The sequence below is a fragment of the Podarcis gaigeae genome (genome assembly GCF_964106915.1).
Source record: "Podarcis gaigeae genome assembly, chromosome: 12".
NCBI lineage: Eukaryota > Metazoa > Chordata > Lepidosauria > Squamata > Lacertidae > Podarcis > Podarcis gaigeae.
In genome coordinates, this window is record NC_139688.1 from 37,148,798 (window position 1) to 37,169,875 (window position 21,078).

Below are 21,078 nucleotides of genomic sequence, written 5' to 3' on the forward strand. Positions count from 1 at the left end.
AGGATATTTTGTCAACAAGCATTTTTTATTTCTGTGTAACATAAAACACATCGAACGTGGGCGATACACGACAGCACCTCCGAAGAGTATTCACGCAGACGCACACACACACGCACTTCCCGCCCCCTTCAATTTTAACACGAGATACCTCAATGTTCACAGTGGAAAAACACATTGTAACGTACATTTTATGAATAAAGTTTAGCCAAAACTTTCAGGCAGAATTTATTTATACAGAGTTGTCGACGTTGCTTCATGCTACAAAGTTTGCCTAACCAAGTACAGGCTTCCCAGCAGATGACATGGTATATTTATCAATGAGGTCCAAGAAAATCTGAAATGGCTCAAGCCTCCCTCGATCCAATATACAATATTCGTTCATTGTTATGAAAATTAACGCTGCTTCAGACTTAACACATTCTGGCAATAGGGAGAAGGGAATAAGGTGGCTGAGAATAGGTATATGTGGCCGGTGCTTAAATTCACATCTTTTTTTCAATTTGTTGCTTTGTGGTTTTTTCAGTTGCATCAAGCAGAATGGTAGAAAACTCAAAAGGGAACACTAAATCGGCCATGAACAGAGCCGCACAAAAAGGACGCGATGAAACCGCTTTGTACAAATCCATTGCGATGGTTTAACCTCCATCAAATTCGGCCTAGCGAAGACTTGTGTGACGAAAGCTTACATTGCAGCATATTGTTTCCACTTAATAACAGCCTTAGAATAAATTTATTATTATTATTATTATTATTATTTAAAAACTTTAAATTATACTCAACAACACCAGGCATCAAATCCTGTGGCGGACTTGGGAAGGCCTCCCATTGCAATTGTTTTCCCTTTTATACCTTATGCGCTACGCTTCATGTCCTGCGAGGAAGTCCGCTTAAAGTATTGTCATCTTTCCTTTTTGCATTAATAAAATACAGCATAATTTTGAAGATAGGTAGGCGGAGCTAGATAATAGGTAGTTTGGAAAATAGGTAGTACAAATCACTGCAGCTGAGTGTAGTGGTTTAAGTCATTGTTTTTCCCCGCATAGAATTCGAAATTCCCCACCCGCCCCAAATCCTTCTTCAGGTTATTTTAAACAAAGAAACAAGAACAAAAAATTCAGTAACTGGAAGTACATCGATCCTCAGCGTAAATTAGGTAGTTTGAGTGTGAGCCTAATGCACTTGTCCCTTAGCGATTGATTGGGACCAGTACAGTCAGGTAGTTTATTTGGAAGTTAAACTATATGGGGCTCCCCCAGCGTTTCCCCCCCCTTTCCTTTTTCTTATTATGTGCAAGTTACGACACCCCCCTCCCCTCACAGATATAAGGGCGGGGAGAAAAATCTATCCGTCTATCATGTAACAAAAAATAATAATACAACAGGTTTGGACATTCACAGCCAAACTGGTCCGGGTGTTCAAGTGATAATTTTACTCTTAGTTTACACAGAGCTGTGTCTCGGATGCTCTGGGAATGCGGAAGGGCCAGTCGAGGTGAACTCACCTCTCCCCCCATCCCTTATAATTGGAATTGGCGATTGCAAGGGTCTCCTTTTTAAATAGATTTTAATTATTATTTGAAGAGAGCGTTTACAATGTCACGTGCATACAGAAGACGAGCGCTGGGCTCCGGCGAGCGAGAGCCCGGGAGAGGGGGGGGGAGTTGTCCGTTCATTCCGCTTCCTCTTCCTCTTCTTCCTCCTCCTCCTCTACTTTCTCCACAGAGGCAGTAGCTGATGTGCTGTCGTTGGCCGCCGGGGCTCCGCTGCCTCCGCCGCCGCCTCCAGCTTCTTCTTTATGTTCCTTCTTCCATTTCATGCGCCGGTTTTGAAACCAAATCTTGATCTGCCTCTCGGTCAGGCACAGGGCGTGGGCGATCTCTATCCGCCGCCGCCGGGTCAGATAGCGGTTGAAATGGAATTCTTTCTCCAGCTCCAGAGTTTGGTAACGGGTGTAGGTCTGACGCCCTCTCTTCCTATCCGGACCTGAAGAAAGGATTTGGGGAGGCCGGGGAAGAACCACCGAAGTTAGAGGACCAGGAAATAGTTTTACAACAGCTTGCAAACAAATAAACAACAAAACCCTCCTATTTCCTATTCTCTCTCTCTCTCTCTCTCTCTCTCTCTCTCTCTCTCTCACTCTCACTCTCTCTCTCTCTCTCTCTCTCTCTCTCTCTCTCACACACACACACACACACACACGAGTCCCACCCCCACCCCAATAAATATATATGTATATATATATATCTGGGAAAGGGACAGCAGCATTTCAAGCCTACTCAGAAGTAAGCTCCATTGAGTCCAGCAAGGCGTAACTTCCTGGCCAATGGGTAGAAGCTGACCGTCCAATTCTGAGACACGTCTACTCGGAAGCAAATCCCACTGACTTCCTGCACAGTATATTAAAAACTGAAGGCTTAGCTGTCCCTCAAGTGCCCCGGGCAAAGCCGGGAGAGACAGGATCGGTGGAGGAATTCGGGTTTTAACCATGTAGTTTAAATGAATAAACCCAGGCGGGGAAAAGAGGGCGATTGACTGAAAGCAAACCCTCTCCGGTTTGCCCGCCACATTCCAGACTCTGGCGGAAGTCAAAGCGGTGTCTGGAACTCAGGGCTCGCTTTCGCTCCCAGTTAAAAGAGCAGGTCTTCCTGTCCTCCCGCAAAATTAACTGCAGGTTCGGGTTTGCGTCGCTCCAATAACCCCTTTCTTTATTGACATGCCTGACCGTCTATATTTCTTGCGGAGGGTGGGTGAGATAAATATTAGGGAATCAAACGTTTTCGCTCACTCCAAGAATAGAAAGATCCATTTTCCCCCTCATATTTTCCCCCCCTCTCTCTCTCTGATACGTCCCCCACCCCAGTCCGCACCCCCGGCTCTTCTCTCACTCAGCATTACTCCCCCCCTCCTTCGCCAGTGCGGGCGTGGAGAAGCGAGGCTCTCCCCCTGCCAGTCTCCGGCCACCTTCGCCATCACCCTTCCCATATTTCCCTAGGGCCCCGACCAAAAATTCAACCCAACGCTCCCATTCCATATGGGGGGGGGGGAGAGAAAGAGAGAGAGAGTTAAATAAATTTACGAGGCTAGAACCCATTAATTGGGCAATAAAAAGTTTTATGAGACTCATTTACATACAATGCCACGGGCTTTCTGCGCAATGGCGCCGCTTGTTCTAATTAAAAGCAGGCAGGCAGGCAGGCAGGGCAGGCGCGCGCGCGCTCCTTGCGTGGAAGTTGCCCCCGCACCCGCGTGGAAGTTGCCATTCGCCTGCTTGGCAGCGCTTTCAATCCAACGCTCCCCCCCCTCCGCCCGGCCTTCCCCGCCCGCATCTCGGTTTTGTCCCCCCCCTTCCTTCCTTCCTTCCTTCCTCCCCCATACCTGAAGACCTCATCCAGGGGTATATCCGGAAATTACTCTCCGCCTGGCTGTGCAGGTTGCTGTCCTCCGCTTTGTCACAGCTGGGTTTGGTTAAGTCATTGCAAAGGACGGGAATGTTCTGATCAAAAGAGGAGCAATGCAGATTGTAGGCATCGGAGCCCAGGCTGTATCCGGAAGAGAACGGGCTTTGATATATGGTGCTGTTCACGTTGTACAAGGCAGGCATGGAGGAGGTGAACGCGCTAGCGCCTGGTCCATAGCCGCTTCTCTGCGAGTTGGTAGCAAAGGAGCAAGACGTGGGCTCCGCATTTTGGAAGAGAGAAGCAGCCCCCGTCGTATATTTGCTAAAAAGAGCGTTCACATAATACGAAGAACTCATAATTTTGACCGGTGATTTGTGGTCCGGTAGGCTTCCGTGTCGGTTTTACGAGGTAGCGTGATATATGATAACATTACACCCCCAGATTTACACCAAACCCCATTTTCTTTTGGACTGAGCTGCCTCCACCACGTGACCAGTCATATGACCCCATCCTCCAATCTCCTCCTGCATCACAGGTGGTATAGATCAGGGTGGCTCACAAGGTCCTATGATGGAAGGGGAAGAGGATCGAGCCGACGCCTGGCCGATTCGAAGGCGAGGGGGAGACTTGGCCGCTCGGGCAGCTCCAACGGGGCCCGGGATCCCGGAGCGGCTCCGGATAAAGCCGAGGGAGCGCCGAGATCAGCCCCGAGCCAGAGGGAAGCTAGAATAAGAAACGTCAAGCCAGTGTTTCGAAATACACATTTTCCTCTTTGCATCTTTATCCTCTCTACCCCTTTTCTCCTCGTCTTTTCTTTTTTTAAGGGGAGGAAAACAGCATTTCTGTTCCGCTCCTCCATATACCCCACTCCTCAGTCATATTTCCTGCAGAGCTGGAAATAAACCACAAACACAACTCTGAGTTTCCATGTATGTTTCCTGTTTGATTTTCTTGTTTCTTATCTCTCTCCGCCTTTCAGTTCTTCCATATTCCGAAAGGGGAGGGGTAGAGCTGCGGGAGGGAAAGTACATTAAAAAAAATAAAATACAAAGGCAAGGTGCCCATAAAAATACCCCCATAGTAAAAACAACCACCACCATTATGCAGGATATGTTATCTGCGTCTATCTCAAGTGTGTGTGTGTGTCTGAATGAACTCATTTGGCAAATCCTTCTGTATCCTGCTCTCATTTATTTTTCCTCAGGAAAGGAAAGAGTGAAATATTTATATGAGATGCTTCCCAATTTGCTCGCAGATTTATTAAGATATTGACAGACATATTCGGCTAATCGCTGCTGGCAAGATGAGTGAAGGGTTGCTAAATACGTGTTCTATCATCTCTCTCTCCCTCTTTTGCCAAATTCTCTTCCTCAGCAACAAAACACAAATAGAGAAAAAGCACAGCATATCTAAGGGAGGACGGGTGGGTATCTTTCCTAAAAAGAAAGGGGAGGAGAAGAGGAAGAGGAAGAGGAAGAGGAAGAGGAAGAAGAAGAAGAAGAAGAAGAAGAAGAAGAAGAAGAAGAAGAAGAAAGATGAAGGCATGTGTCTACTTTTGCCTGTTCCTCTTACTCCAGGAAGGTTTATATCCAGGAGGGAGTTTTGTTTTGTTTTTGTTTTTCGGTGATAATGCAGCCGGTCTGCCTTTACTAGTGCGGATTTCTTCTATCCATTAGCATGCATATTTCAGCCACCACTACCCCCCCCCCCAAAAAAAAGATACAGTGGGAAATATAATAAAAACAAACGGACTTTCAGCACCTCTTGTTTTTTAAAAAATCGAAGAGACTTGGGATGCGGACTCAGGTTTCTTTGTTTCATCTGGCTTCTTCTTTTTCCTCCCCCGCCCCCGGGGTAAATAAATACCTACCTCTGGTTTTATGTGGTGGTGTTGGTGGTGTCGAGAGCGGTGGCGTGTGTGTGTGTGTGTGTGTGTCCCAGATCTCGGATAAGGCAGCTCCTTAATTTCTAAACACTCGGCCCCCACCAAGCAATAAGAGGACACGCCATTGAGGATGTTGCGCCCTACCCTTCCTTTAAAACGGATCGTAAAACTAGTTTCCTTCCCTCAGACGGGGGAGTTTTGGTAAAGACAGCTTTTACTGCCCTGCTATATTGCACATCATAAACTGGAAGGAGGACAATGAGATTGCCCCGGAAATTCTCCCTTTAGATTATAGAGTTTGGTATCCTGTGTGTACAAAGAGGTTCTCACCAGTTTAAAATTATGCCTGGCCCATATTTCGCAGGGACCCTTCAGAGGGGCACATTCTGGCAACCCATGGGAGGGAAGGAGGGGGGGGGAGGGCTCATCTAAGGGGCCTGAGGAGGCCCGGGTGCAACAGGGGCTGGAGAGAGGTATTGGTGTACAGTTTTGGAAAGGAGGAACGTTATTGTCATGAACTCATCTTCACAATCAGTGATATGGACTGGAGCCGGTCCTGGGCGCGGAGACCGCCCTTCGAGGTTTGCTTTGCTATTCCTGGGAGAGTACAGTCTGGTTGCATCGACAGACGTCTTTGGTTTTCATTCCGCCAAGATCGGTCAAGGCACCAAGATGGCTGTCAAACCCAAAGGAAGGAAACGTGTGTGCTGGGGGGGGGGGAGAGGCGCGTGGTGCAAGATTGCGGGGCTACAATAATAATAATACCCCCTCCAAAAAAAATAACCTCGAAATTTTAAGAAAGAAAGGAAAGCCTCCTGAGAAAAATAAAAAAGACTAAGAAGTTAGAAGGGAAGGCGAAGGAAAAACCTGCCAAAGACGAGGAGCCAGATCAAAGAAGCGGAATTAGACGGCATTCTGCCAATAAATTGCTCCTCTGGTGACAACGCAGCCAAGATGCCAGAAGAAAGCAGCAGCAAACAGAACCGACAGTCTAGACTTGGGTATTGATAAGAGCAAGACAGAATTTTATCGATGAGTCTTTAAAGGACACCGTTAAGTGCAACTAGCTTTGAGGCCGAGCTCTGGCGGCATCAAACCGCACACTGCTTTCTTAGACGTGTGTGTGTCTCAGTTCTGCTGGGATTATATAAATATATTTTAAAATCGCGTTTGCCTAAAGTCACTTCTTGGAAGTGCTACTTAAATTGAGAAGACCATCTCACACACACACACACACACACACACACACCCCGTTGTCCACGGCCTCCCCTCCAGGAAATAGGGCGTTTTATAATAAAGACTCAGGACTAACCCTCACTAAACGGAATGAGCTCCGAATCACCTCCAGAGTATAGACTTCCAGTATAAATAGCAAAAAAAGAGGGGTGAAATGATTATTCACTTCTAAGCAATGTTTCCGGGACATATTACGGTACATGAATGCGGAAATTTAATGGTGTCCAGTTTTAGAAGATGCCTCTATTCTCCATTCCACTTAAAAAGAAAAAGAAAAGATATGTTGGAATGGATACTGCTTAATTATTTAAAGTTTTCCCTAGGTCACTCATTCCATCCAAAATGCCTTCTCCGCCCCCTTTAAAAAATTGTAACCTAGAAACTACTGCTTTCTAGGTTTCTCTAAACAAACCTCGTTTAAAAACAACCTTCACCCACAGAATAAAATGTTAAAAATAACGAGGATGATTAAAAAAAACACACACACCAACTGGTCATTCTGCAGGGTGGTTTATTTTGGGATCAAGCAAAGAATTTTCTGCAATTTGGACTTGGGGTATTATTCCGCTGTTTCAGCTGCCTTCTTCCTCCTTTATTCCCTCCACTGATCACCCATTGTCCAAATTACTTACAACAAATGTATATATTCGTGTTTGCATTTTACTGTAGCCGAAGTCATTGAGGACAAGCTACATTAAAAGTACACACGAGACAATAAGAATTAACATTAAACGCTGCCATGACCAGTCATTCGTTCATATAAACGACATTTTCTACTGGGGATTTGTGCATGTATATGTAAGTTCCATCCTAAATAAATGCACAATAAATTTCCAGTCTTTTTTAGGAATCTTCCTGGATTCCTACTAAGGAATTCCAATGAAATACCTTTGATACTCACATTTAGTGTGTCATTTGACTGCTAAACGTTCTTTTTCTCTTTTTGGCAGGGAAAAAAGACGCAAACTTAAAGCGTTTTCCCAATAATGTTATTTGTCTTTCTTGGCTCTTAATTTCGGTACAGTAGGCACACATTTGTGGTTTGATTGTCTTATTTATTCACAAACATCGAGTACATTCATCTATCTTCAGTATGTGTGTTTGTGTATATGGCTCATATTCTAATCGATGGAGCCGTAGAATTCAGAAGTGAAGGAGAGGTGTGTGTATACACACACACACACACACACACAATATATATACAATATATTCATAAACATACAAACACACATATGAAAGAGTAAATAAAATGCCACAAGAGTTCCAGGCTAGATTCGTACAGGCATCTTAATCCTGCGGTGTATTAGAACTGTTATCATCTGCACTGCATAATTAAACCGGGTCCCACAGAGATGAAATTGCTTAAGAAAGCGAGCGGGAGCCTCTAACTGCCTCAAAGACATCTGGTGAAGAAATTCAGTGGCCGGTAAATAATTTTCAAATAAAATTTTGTTGCCGAGCCACCAACTTAGAGCCTCTGTTTTGGCCCGGTGAAAAGAACGTCGTTTCCGAAGGATTCTGGCCCAGAGCAGAATGGAACCAAAGGCAGGGATCATTGGCTGAATAAGAGATTAAGATGGAGCCATCCATGTTCAGCGATTCAAAAGCTCGCCCATTGCATTGTGAAGACTGTTTGCTCCTAATAAATACATTTTTAAAAAAAATGATCGGAGCATTTTTTTTTAAAAAATTAAAAACTCACGTCTAACTGTGTGTTGTTGTTTTAATACACACTGAGCATGTTTCTTTAACAGCTCCGCCGCGTTTCAGTCACCAGCATCCGCATTCCAAGCGCTTTGAGATTCCCGGCTATAAAAATTGCTTATGCGGCCTCAGTATAGCGAAGTGTAGTCCTATACATGTCTACTCTGAAGTAAGAAGCGTTGCTGCATTCATTGGGGCAGATTCCCAGGTAAATTGCCTAAGCCATGAACGGGTTAATGCAAACGATTATATTGTGTGAGAATATCTGCTTTGACTTTGTGCATTATATATCCCTTACATTATATATCCGTTATGCATTTTCATTAGTCGATTACAATATACACGGGATGTTTAACCCAAATGCATCTGTATAAGCTTAAACTGTTTAAATATATTCTCACTGTACATGTGTTTGATACGTGCACTCAGGCGCACGACATATTATTTGCTCTTACTGCGGTCAAATTAGCAGGATTCGTGAAGCATGCTTCAAGCTGAGAGAGGAAAATAACAATCTGTACAGAACTGGCATGATAATACTAATACTAATAGTTAAAAACGGAGAAGTTTACCATTGCAGTTATTGACTTTTAAGATTATAACATATTGAAACACGAAATACTGAAGCATTAAGGTATTCCTTTTAGTAGTGGGGACATATATAATATCGCCTTTTGTTAATATCAAATCAGGAGTTTCAAAACCGCATATGCATCTCCTAGAAAGTCGACATTTTATAATTTTTTCCATTGGCTTCATGGCGGAAATCGCCCTTGTTTTCGTGGAACAACACTGCCATCTGCTGTTCTGTCCCGGTAACCGCAAGCAATAAAATAGGTGCAGGAATCTGACGAACGTGTAAACATAGCTGATATCTACCCCTGCAAACGCTTCGGTAATCTACTTTGCCATGCAGTAGCAATTATAGAAAAGGTTCCAGCGGTATATTCATTAAAGATAAACGTTCACCTTACAGCCTACATTTCAGAGGGGAAAGGGCTAATAAAAACGAGCTATTTCCGCAGAGCCGCTTTATCTAAAACAGCCAGACAAAACAAATGAAAGGGCTTTTGTAGAAAATCTTAATTGTGGCTGGACAGTTGTAAACTCATTAAGGGCCGAATTCCAGACAGTTTGCAGACCTGCCATTTATTACGCACTTCCAATGAGGATTCTTTGAAGTCCCCACTGTCTGCAACAACAGAGGGCGTCGCAACATCCCAAACCACTGGGACAGGCATTAATTAGAAACACCCCCCACCCTTGTTTTTGCAGACGAGAACTGTTTCGCTTTGTCTTAATTTAATGCAATTTACCAGAGATGTCTTTATTTTTAAAAATAAAAATTAAAAAAGGCCAACAAAACTCCGAGTGATTTCCCCTGCCTCTCTGAACCTTCGAACATTTTCAAAGCCTGAGATACTGAAAGTTCTTGCCTTCAAGCCTGCAGCATTTTACACCCCATAAACGGTTACAGCCGTCATTTTCTTTTATGGCACACTATGGCTCTGAATTTTCTTAACAGCTTCTTCAGCTAAGACTTGTTAGCTGGAAGTGTGCGGGCTTGTTTGTGCCTTTAAAATAAACTCTTCTGCAATAAGCTACAGAGGAGTCCCTGTTTGGTCTTGTGCACAACTCTGCTCTAACTGGTATTTTTTTTTTTTATGGGGGAGGATAATAATTTCTGAGCGGAGAGCCGAGCCTGCCCGAGGCACGACTAAACTCCCAACGCGTCAGAATTCCTTTTATTGTTCATCCGTTTGGACTGCCCACCCCCCACTCCATCGCCTGCATGTATTCGTTAAAGTGTTGGTTAATCTCCATCACCAACACCCCTTTGCCAACCAACCCGATTTTCTAATCTGAACTTTATAAACAACGACACACACAAAAAACCTTTCTAGCGTCCATTGTTGCCCGATAAGCCTCCATCTTTGGCTGCGTCAAATGTGGTGTATTTATTTCGCGAGCGAGAGTGCACCCAAGACACAGAAAGCAGCTGGAATGGGTTTTACATTGGGAATGCTTTCTCTATGAAGAGACATGGATGAAATTTCATACGCGATGGATTATTTGCTTCTGGAAGCCAAGCTGATTCTTTAAAATGAGAGTTGAAAGAGGGGCGGGTACTAACTAGATTATTCCTGCAAAAGGTCACCGAAATTTTGTCCTGCTGCTTTGCTTTATGTTGATCAATTCCATCATCATCATCATCATCATCATCATCATCATTATTATTATTATTATTATTATTATTATTATTATTATTATTTCACAGCATCTTAACTAATTAAAGACACCCACGCTAGTTACTATCCTTAGTTTCCAGTTCAGGGTTCTATGCGATCATTGGATAGCCTGGGTGCAACACGCCTGGCCGAGTTACTCCACTGTCTTCTTCTCCCAGATTCCACTCGCGTTTTCGTTTGGGAGAAGGATTTGCCATGTGAACCATAACTGCTTGGAAGTTCCATCAAAATGAGTGGGCCTTCCTTTTGAGTAACCGTGTTAAAGGATCAGTGTTAGCATTTTGCTTGCTCTCCAAAGGTAAAGATGGGCAGGTTTTGCCTTCTTAATAACCTTAAAAACAGCACAATATTTTTTTTTAAAAGAATCAATATATATTTTATTTAGCAAAAAGTTAAATATCATTCTGGACACAACTATTTGGTCAGTAGGCCATGAGGTAACTATTGCAAAATATACAGTGTAGCTTCTGCATAAACATAACGTCCAGGACTTTTTATTTTTTTATGTTAGTAATCGATACAAATCTACAATAACCAAAAGGTAGGTTTTTTTAGAGTGTATAATTTATTATCAATAAAATTAAACTTCATTACAATAAGAATCAATTAAATTCGATTAAACTCAAAACGTAAACCATAGGTAGTTACCTTCTTTTTCACATATAGGTATAGCTCCGTTATCTGAAAATTGCTCACGGGTGCAAAAACAAGATTCAAGCTAGCCTGATTATTAAGGGTTTCTTCCTTTAATATATAGATTATGATATATACAACTGACGAAGACTGTACTATATATATATATAGATAGATCGATCGATCGATCGATCAAGTGTGCATACGAAAATGACTTGCTTCAAAAGAATTGGGGGGATCATCCACAAGTCCTTGGCTATCCCAGATCATGCCCCCCACTTTTGTGTTTAAAAGCTGGGATAGAAAGAGAGCGAACGAATTGGTTCCCCCCGGTACAATCCAAGGTTCACTGTCTAATAATGATACAGAAAAAAGGACTCCTTACACTACCGAGCTATACTCTATGCAACCTTTATAATAAACAACCTGAGTTCAAATTGAATCCTAGCTTACACAATCACATCTGGTACAGCACCCAAGCACAAAAAATTGAGTCACAAATATAATTACCACAATAAAACACAGTGTTCAAGTATTAGAGCAGACCTCTCTCTGCCGCGCAAAGAGCAAATAAAATTAACTACGTCGACTAACCTATACAGTCTGTAAAGAATTGTGCATTAAAAAGGTAGTTTCTTTCTTTCTTTCTTTCTTTCTTTCTTTCTTTCTTTCGTGAAGGACAGGTAGATTTAGACAAGCCAACAGATGAGCCTTCCGAGTTTAATGCCCCCCTTTCCTTTCCTATGATTAGAAAATGATAAATCTGGGTACCTCCATAATAGCACCGGGGCACAGCCATATCTCCCTGCACGCTGGCGAGATACATTCAAGAGCTGAATTGGCCAAGGACAAAACAACAGCAACAACCCCAGAGGGGTGGGAAACCCCAAATAATCTTAATAATAATAATAATAATAACAACAACACATGAGGCCTGGACACAGTCTCGGGGTATGCTGGGAACAGAAGAGGGGAGGATTGTGTTGCGTTGCGCTGGAAGGGGAGATTTTTGCTGTTTGAAACGTGATTAAACCTGGAAGCCGAGCATCATTCATCCTTCGCTCGGTCTTTGTTGATTTTCTTCATTTTCATCCTCCGGTTCTGAAACCAGATTTTCACTTGTCTCTCGGTTAAATTCAGGAGCCGGGCCACTTCGTACCGTCGGTCCCTGGTGAGATACATGTTGAACAAAAACTCCTTCTCCAGCTCCAGCGTCTGGTGCTTGGTGTAAGGGCACCGTTTTTTCCGAGTGGATCTCGCGTGCAACCAGTTCGCGGCCGGGTTGTCTGCAAGGAAAACGACGCCAAAGAGGGTTAAGTTGGCGAAGGACAGAACCCCGCACCAACACCCCCCCGCACTGCTATTATGACTGCATCTCCACCCCATAGGCACACAAACAGCACCTCCTCCCACCCCCACCCCAAGCCACCACCTTCCTTTTGAAGAGCATGGATGCCCTGATATTGGTGGTTTACGACATTCCTTTCCTTTGGACAGACTTACAGGAAGGGGTCAGACACAATGGACTCCAAACTGAGACACATGGAAAAGGTCACGTAGAATTACGTGTAGTAAAAAAAGCAAGAGAGGGGGGGGGGACCCCACTGGCCACCGCCTCACTTCTTCATAGTGTTTATATAGGGTGTAATTTCAAAGCCTGCCTTTGCTGCTTACCCTCCTCTCAGCCAAGCCCCCTGATTTCACTCTCTCTCCTCTCCCCCTCCGGAAAAAAATATATAGGACCGGTGCACAACCCCTGAGAATAAGTGTCATAGTGAAAATGTTTCCCTTTCCAGTTCTGACCTTCTCTTATATAACCGCTGGGCGCTTTCAAGGAGATAAGGGAACACACCCACCCGGCCCTGTCTTCAAGCTAAGCCTGGCTTGCTTTAGGTGGGAAAACACCCACTCACATATTTGCATTTGGCATTATTTGCCGTGCCTGCACTATTGATCCGCTAGCTCAGTTCTAAAGGCAAGCGAAGGTGTTAGCAACAAGCAAAGGAGTGGAATAAATAGTCGCCAAACAGAGGGCTAAAATGAAGTTAGGGAAAAGACACACACACAAGAACAGTTGTTGTTCTTGGCTTTCCTAGCTCAGCTAGTCGTCACAAAGGGATCAGATTCACATCCAATGTTTTGTTTTTCCTCGCCTCTCCCAAGTAACTTGGGTTGTGCGCGACCACCACCCTCTCACGCCGCCCCCCCCTTACACCGTCCGGCTCTCTCCTCCCATCCCCCCAATGTGGCTTTGTAGCTGAAGCGTGCGCCCAGGAAAACACGCTGGTGACGCGCCCCTGCACACTGTTGCGACAGGGAGGTCATGCTGGACTTTGCTGGCACCTTGACGCTGAGAAACACACACAGACCTAGCTGGCTGCATAGACCGTGAGCCTACAAAGACCGTGGCACCAATATGTACATACAGGCGTATATGCATGTGCAACCATATTCCCGTTTTACGCACACAATTCTACACACACAGAGATAGAGAGAAGCTCAGTGGTGCAGCTGGACGTTCTTCTATGACCACAGCAGCCCCCACCCAGTCACCCACCCAGCAGCCATTGCCGCATAGCTCACGGTAGACGGTGGCTCTCGACACCCAGCCCTCTACCCACCCGCCCACCCTCCTCCCGCCCAAGCCCAGGCGGATGGCACTTACTTGGGTCGATCTGGGGCTTGTCTCCGTTCGCCTCGCTCTCGCCATTGTTTTCCGAGAACGCGCCGTCGTTGCCTTGCTTATCCCTATCAGCTGGAGGAGAACCACAAGCATAGTCAGTCAGAGAGAGCGCGTGCGTGTCAAAGGTGGTACAGTCACCCCTCCTGGCCGTGAGCGGTTCAGGTTTAATGCCGTAATGCCTGCTGGCCGGCAAGCCCGGGAAAGACAAGGAGCCCGGCATGGGCTCCAGCCACGAGCGCATGTACCTGCCGTCGGGCGCTGCCATTGGTGCCTGGTGATGCACGTACGGGTGGTACACGGTGGGCACATTGTTAGCGCTCGGCGGGTGCACGGCGTTCCAGGAAGTGCTGAAGACGGAGGTTTTCGACTGAAAGCTGCACGGGGTGAACTCGGGGTGGTCTCCAAGGGTCGCCTGCCTGGCCGGCTGACCTAGAGAAGCCGAGCCATAGCGGGACTGCACCAGCTCCTCGCTGTCGTGGATGAGGAAAGAGTCCACGTAGTAGTTGCTGAGCGTCCCCGAAGAAGACATAGCCATCCAAGCCAAGCCCCAGCCCCAGCCCCAGTGCAAAAAAAGGAGAGGCAAGACCTGGCGAAATTATGAAACTGCAGATTTCATGTAACAACTTGGTCCTCACGAAGAAGTACAGTCACCTAATAAGTTGAAGGCTGCCTGTCAGCCCATTGGCTGCCTCGCGTCACATGGCCGGGCAGCAGAACAATAAAGTATAAATCAGTCCGCAGGCTATTAATGGGTCAGTGTTTTCCCGTCATCATTTTTATAGCAAAGCCATATGTTTTTATGCAAAAGGATAGACGACTTGTACGGCAATATTTGTTTTAATTGTGGCTGATCGAGATTAAAAGATCAGAATTTTGGGTATGGCCACCTTTCTAAAGCGGACTATTTTATATCATAATTAATCATCCCATCAATGGTCCGTGTTCCTTGCAAAAAAAAAAAAAAAAAAAAGCCAAGTCTCTCTCTCATGCACATACACACACACACACATACTCACTCACTCACTCACTCACGCACACGCACACAAAGACAGGCTACCCTCCTTGTGATCGGAGACCTTCACATAAAATTATACAATAATTGAAGCAATAAAAAAGCAAAATAACATTGGCGGCATACTGTATTTAAATATATATTTATTATATTTCATAAGGAGTTATTGTTTCGGGAGCCACGGGGTTGTTATTAAGTCAGTAACTACGAGCATATTCATTTGCATCGCTGTGTTTCACAGCAGTAAAAATTTACGAGTGCCTGGAAAGGTTAAATTATACTATTGTGTTTAGTTTGGGAACTCACTGTAAATAATACTGTGCCGTTGAGTTCAGAGCTAACTGGGGCTGGCAGGGAAAAGTCAAATCCAACACGATTCCCCTTTCCAAAAGGGAATCTGCCCACCGCCGAAGAGAGCAGGAGGATAACTGGGGCTGGGGGCGAGAGATCTCAAATCGATATCGAAATTTGCATCTTTATCTGCACCTCCGATCTAAGAGTCCTCGGACCCACAGCCAGGAATCCCTCTCTGTGGAATCGGACCCACAACTAGGAATCCCAAAGACCCACCTCCTGGCTCCTCAGTAATCTCTTTCTCTTCTCTCTCCCTCCCCTCACCCCCGCACAGCCCCCGAAATAATCCCAGCAGCAGAATAAGGCAAGGAACCGCAGACACATTTAACTTCTGCCACAAATACTAGCTTAACGTGCAGGTGTGGGAGACAATTACCCTTCTTGCTGTTTTTCTTTTAAATAATATTGTGACATTTTATCAAGAAGATGTTTGATGCCCTGTTCTTTGATGCAGGTTTGACAACTAGATAACCTTTATATTTTATTTTATTTTAGTAAAAGGAAGAGACCAAGTCAAGAGGAGGAATGCAGAAGAGAACTTTTATGCGGGAGAAAAACTGAGCGGACACATCCCCCTCGATCAAGTTGACTGCGGCGGGATCCACGGCCACTGGGCATTTTATCCCTTCTGTCTCTCTCTCTCTCTCTCTCTCTGAAGTGTAACTACACATTCTGTCAAGAACCGGATAAAGCACAGCTATGTTGGAGACTGTGAGTGTGTGAGACTGTGTGTCTGTCTGTGGGTGGGGAAGGAGTACACACACACACACACACACACACACACACACACACTACACACACACACTACACACACTCACACTCTTCATGACGATTAATTCCTAAGCATGCATGAAAGCAAAATAGGAGCAAAAATCCTGTCTGTCGCCTGCCTTTAAAGGGGCACCCTCTTTCGCCCTTGCATTTTTACGCAGTATCCCCGCTGGCGGATCGCATTCCCGAGCCGTCGGATTTGAAGTGCAAATAGTTATTTACTCTCCGGCACGTTCTTATATGGCTTCTGTAAGCGGCGGAGGGTTACCGCCGTCTAGGAAAAACAAGGAGAAGGTGATACGGTCTCAGATCAAGTCCAGTGTTGTGGATTAAAGTTATGACTAAATGGTGGATTGTCGGTGACATTTGCATTCATTGTCTTTCTCCGGAGGATTCCTAAACGTCTCTCCCCCCCCCCCCTATTTATTTCTCTTTCTTTCTTTCTTTCTTTCTTTGGAAAGAAATGCTGTGTTCTGCTACTGGGAGGAGGGGGAAGAGAATAAGGATCTCTGTATTTTATTTTATTTTTATTTTTTAACTCTTCGTCAGGCTAGAGACGGGGCAAATAGCAAGGAAACCGCGTGCTAATGAAATTCGTCTGTGAATATTGTGAACGCAAAAAGTATGGTTCTCATTAGCTTTACATCACGTCAGCGTTCTTTTCCCCTTTTATACTTCTCCAATAGCTGAGTCTTGAGAAAAACTTAAATTAGCAGTTAGTTCTCTTTTTTTGACATAAGGTCCCGAGATTACAAGAAACAATTAATATTTCACAGATCCTCAGCAGAAACAATTTCGCAGAGGCGTTGCTGGAAATATCTTCCCATGCCTCAACAAAGCCATTTCTTTTAAAAAAAAAATGTAGACAAATGTCTTCCTATGTAATTACAGCTAAAGTATGTGATCGCCTTAGTGCGATATCCTCAACAGGAGAGAGGAGGAAAATATTATTATTAGTCGGTTTCTCTCCTGGAAAGACGGAAGTCTTACGTCATTTTTGTTTAAAATCGAGAGTCAGCTGTTGTGAAATATGCTGCCAGAACTTCCTTCCTCCTCGAAGGAGAAAAATAATCTTAACAGCAGGATTCCTAAATGTTTTTATGACTTTTTGGGGTTTTGGAGGCGGTAGTGACTTTTCATTCTGGATTAAGCCTTTGATAGTGGGAAACAACGGGAATGATCCAGCTGCAATCCCCGGCACGTACTACAGAGTAAGTCCCATTAAAGCTCAGTGGGACTTACTTCTGGGTAAAATTGCAGTCTAAGACTGCAGTCTCTTTATCCAGTTACCTAGAAGCGCCATTGAACTCAGTGGGACTTACTTTTGAGTAGACATGTAGAAATTTGAAATGTAAGGCTCGCGTTACAATAAAGGAATAAACATTTCAGAGCTCCCTTAAAAAAGCTGGCTGCTGAACCATTAAAATTAAAGAATTTAAAGATGATTTGTTATATTCACCTTCGAAATGATAGAAAGGGATAAATACAAAGTACTTCGCCATTTTCTTCATTTGGTGCACATATTGTATTTTCAGTATAAACAGGAATCTTTTTTTAATAGCTCGGCTTTGTAGCACCTATAGCTGACTTCCATTTAGTGACAAATAATATGAAAATGGAGAAAGCCTCCTCATTAGCCGAATTCCTGCTTTCTTTGAACTGTTAATTAGCTCCAATGAAATAGGCTTCGGGTTGGAATAAGGCGGCTACCAGTCTTTGGACATTACCCTGAACACATAAATTGGGACTTACTCCCGAGTAAGTGTGTGCAGAACGGTAGCCGTGACATATAAACAACCCATATACACTGTCTCGCCCATTTCGGGAAATTTTCGCCCAGGTTAAAAAATGTTATACTGATCTCAACAGTATTTATTTCAAGTTAGTGTGCATATATGGTCGCAGCTTCAGAGTTTTAATAACCATATCTGGTTACACACACACACACACACACACACACACACACACACACACACACACACTATTAGGTTTTAACCCTTGAATCTACCTACCAGACAGATCAAAGGAAAAATAAAAACGCCGTTTAAGGGTTATAACTGTGTGCTCGCACTTTATTTACTTATTTTACACAGAGTCTAAAGTAATCAGTATGTTCCTAAACATATCTAAGCAATATAATTGACTAATGTTTCTCTCTCCTCCCCCCCATATATTCCACCCCTTCTCCCTCTCATTCATGCACACATATATATGTGTGTACACACAGAGACATATAGAGTTTTCTCTTTTTAAAAAGAAAGAAAGAAAGAAAGAAAGAAAGAAAGAAAGAAAGAAAGAAAGAAAAGTAGTCCTAATAGGATTTGGATAATATTCTGTAGGAGGTAATGTATTGAGCACTGACATGGAGAATTCCGGGTTCTTGGGTTTGTCTGTTTTGTTGTGTTTTTAGCTTTTAAATAAGCTTTGCTTGAGATAAGTGACCAAACAATCGTAGAATGATTCAGAAGAAGCACAGACTTCATACAGAAGGCTGGCCATAGTAGCTGCTTGCATACAGCAATGCCTTCTTTCTGTATTCATGTGGTGGGAACATGTACGTCCTCTAGATCCAAGCCGTAGGCACGTGCATTCGTGCAAACACAGACACATACATAACCACACAATGTCCATATTATAAGCAGCAATGCCCCCGAAGCACTTATCGTGTGAACTTGCCATTTAAATTATTCAACCGTGGCAAAGGCTCCCCCCAAAATTGACGGGACGGTGTGTGTTTGTGGGAGGCAGAATTAAACAAATCTGATTTCTCCAGCCTTTTTAATTGTTCTCTGAAACGTTCGGAAACTTGAAGGGTGGGGGGAGGGGGAAAAAGAATATAAAGGATATTCCCGTGCGTTTCCCAATACCCACGCACCCGTACCCACCGCAGGACATGGAAGGGAGAGGTCTTGTTCATTTACAATAGCTGTAAACAATGTGTGTATCCGGTGTAAACAAGGCGCTGCGGCTCCTTCGCCTCTCGCTGGGCTGCTGCGCATAAATGGCAAGGCGACAGCAAAGCACAGCGCAGCCTCGAGCCCAAGCGAGGTCGCTGTTGCTTATTCCGCCTCATTGGAATGCAGGCGCCCGGACACACTCCAATAATGATCGTAACCGAGGCCTTGTGAGCTCCAGAGAAATCCTTGGGGTCCCCCCTCCTGAGTTTTCCTGCGTCCCCGAGCTCCCTCTTTCCGCCTCTTATGCCCTTAGGGTCTGCATTCCCTGCAGACATTGGAAGGACTGTTCTAGCTTCGGGGTGGGGGGAGAAAACAGCCGAGAGAAAACAGAGTGATTCTGAAGGCCACCACTGTAAGTAAAGGGAGAGCGAGGGCTGTGTGTGTGTGTGTGTGTGTGTTTGCGCAAACGGGCCGGCGGCGAGACCTCATAACACAATATAGCTCAATAAAATATAATGAGAGAGAACCAGTAAGCAGAGCTGGAAATTGCTACCAGATTCCCTCTCTTTACAGCGGAGTAACTGAAACACACCCAATACATAGGGAGGAAAACAGCAACAGATATTTTTGCGAATAATGCGAATAATATCACCAGCAACAGCAGCAACAATAATCAAAGTATCCATTGATACGGATTAGACAATAAAATCTGGACATTCCTAAACTGGCAGAGTGCACCTGACCTTGAAGGAAACCTGCATGAGAAAAACCGAAGACAACCGATCCTAGCTAAGCTTGAAGGTCTACTCCAATAGCGCCTTGAAACATTTTCCCCCTCTTCCACCTTGGCTGAAATGCATTAATTGAGGCAGCCGGAAAGGCGCGGGGTTTTTCGGCGAGCAGAAGGCAAACCAATGGCATTGGGACTTAACGCCTGCCAGATTTCTTCGGTAAAAGGCGGTATTATTAGTATTGTATCGCTATTACTAAGGATGGACTCCGGCGCTTATTCTTATTCTTATTAGACCCGGTTGATGATTTCAAACTGAAGTAATTAAGGCAGTTTCGTGCTGTAGAGAGAGATTGAGATCCAGCCCCAACAACATGAAACTACCTAAACCACCGACCAGTTCTCAGCCTCCTAATTAAGAGGGCTCCCCACTGCCGCTTTCCTTAGGAAACAGGATCCCGCTTCGAATAAATATGGAGAGACACCAATGCCCAAAAGAAACAGATTCCGAGCGGGTGGGGTGGGGAAAGCCCCCTCCCCCCAAAAAACCGAACAGCAACAAGACCTCACCCTTCCCACCGCCCCCCTCTGCCCTCTCCACCAAAGTCTCCATCTCGGTCTACAAACTTTCCACATTCTTGTGTGTGTGCTTTAAAAAAAAATGAAGTTCTTTCTCTTCTTCTGGACCCGCCAAATCATTAGAAACGCCTTTGTGCCCAGTCTGTAGTCACTCCGTTTAATCTTACTCTCTACGTTCCATCATAGTTCTCTAACTTAGCCACGGATCGAATTAGGTATGGTGCCTTTTTAAAATGCAACTTAGAGAAAGGGTCAGCAGGGCCAGGGAGGCCTCGAGAGGCAAGAATCCTTGTATACATAGGCTATCGAAGGCGATCAAGATGCGCGGGTTCAAAGTCTGGAAAAAGAAATGGCTACACAGCCCTTTCAGGCTCCCATCACCACCGCCTCCATACCCACCCCTTCCAATCTCCCCCTCTTTCTTCCCTCCCCACCCGATGCGCCTTTGTCTGGATTCTAGAGCTGATCAACGTGCAATGATACAGAACCTTAATGCCAAAACATTCTCCGCTTAAGCGCATCCGCAAGCAGGCAGGTAGCGAGGCAGGGAGGAATAAACATGGCGGAAAAGCTGATCGATCAAGGAGAACAAGGCTCAAGATCCTCGTTCCCACGTGCTCACCTTTTCAGAATCGCCTTTTTGTGTATGTGGGGGCATCTAGGTTTTCCTCTGGAGTTGAAAAGATCTCCGAGCGTCTAGTGGGGTAGTTTTGTTTGGTTTAAAATAAAAAATAAAATAAAATAATAATGGATCCTTCCTCGCGAGTTAACCATCGAGTTATTTGAATAAAATAAATAAATAAAGAGAAGCCCAAGTCCTCTAACTTCGCAAATAAGTAGCCCTTGGCTTCCTCTGCCTGTGCAGCCCCTCAGTCAACTAAAACCACTCGTCCAAGACAGCAACAATCCAGATATACTAGCAAGTCATAAAACTGAACAAAAGCCGAC

The 21,078-nt window shown here is 44.6% G+C and overlaps 2 protein-coding genes across 2 annotated transcripts; both read right to left on the reverse strand.

The window, feature by feature from the left end:
- Positions 1–6: 6 nt before the first annotated feature.
- HOXA7 (homeobox A7) lies at positions 7–3,972 on the reverse strand. The gene is made up of 2 exons (XM_083706101.1): positions 3,375–3,972; positions 7–1,982 (listed from the first exon to the last, which is right to left on the reverse strand). Exons 1-2 carry the CDS (start codon positions 3,751–3,753, stop codon positions 1,669–1,671), a joined length of 693 nt encoding a protein of 230 aa, XP_083562227.1. The 5' UTR covers positions 3,754–3,972; the 3' UTR covers positions 7–1,668.
- Positions 3,973–10,820: 6,848 nt separating this feature from the next.
- Positions 10,821–14,457, reverse strand: HOXA9 (homeobox A9). The gene is made up of 2 exons (XM_083706077.1): positions 13,770–14,457; positions 10,821–12,390 (listed from the first exon to the last, which is right to left on the reverse strand). The coding sequence occupies exons 1-2, from the start codon at positions 14,320–14,322 to the stop codon at positions 12,152–12,154; spliced, it is 792 nt and encodes a 263-aa protein (XP_083562203.1). The 5' UTR covers positions 14,323–14,457; the 3' UTR covers positions 10,821–12,151.
- Positions 14,458–21,078: the final 6,621 nt, after the last annotated feature.

Excerpts from the sequence above, each read along its gene's own strand:
- HOXA9 (XM_083706077.1), bottom strand. The coding sequence starts at position 14,322 with ATGGCTATGTCTTCTTCGGGGACGCTCAGCAACTACTACGTGGACTCT. Across the intron at positions 12,391-13,769 it reads CAAGCCCCAGATCGACCCAA|ACAACCCGGCCGCGAACTGG; the intron begins GTAAGTGCCATC and ends TTTTCCTTGCAG.
- HOXA7 (XM_083706101.1), bottom strand. The coding sequence starts at position 3,753 with ATGAGTTCTTCGTATTATGTGAACGCTCTTTTTAGCAAATATACGACG. Across the intron at positions 1,983-3,374 it reads CCCCTGGATGAGGTCTTCAG|GTCCGGATAGGAAGAGAGGG; the intron begins GTATGGGGGAGG and ends TCCTTTCTTCAG.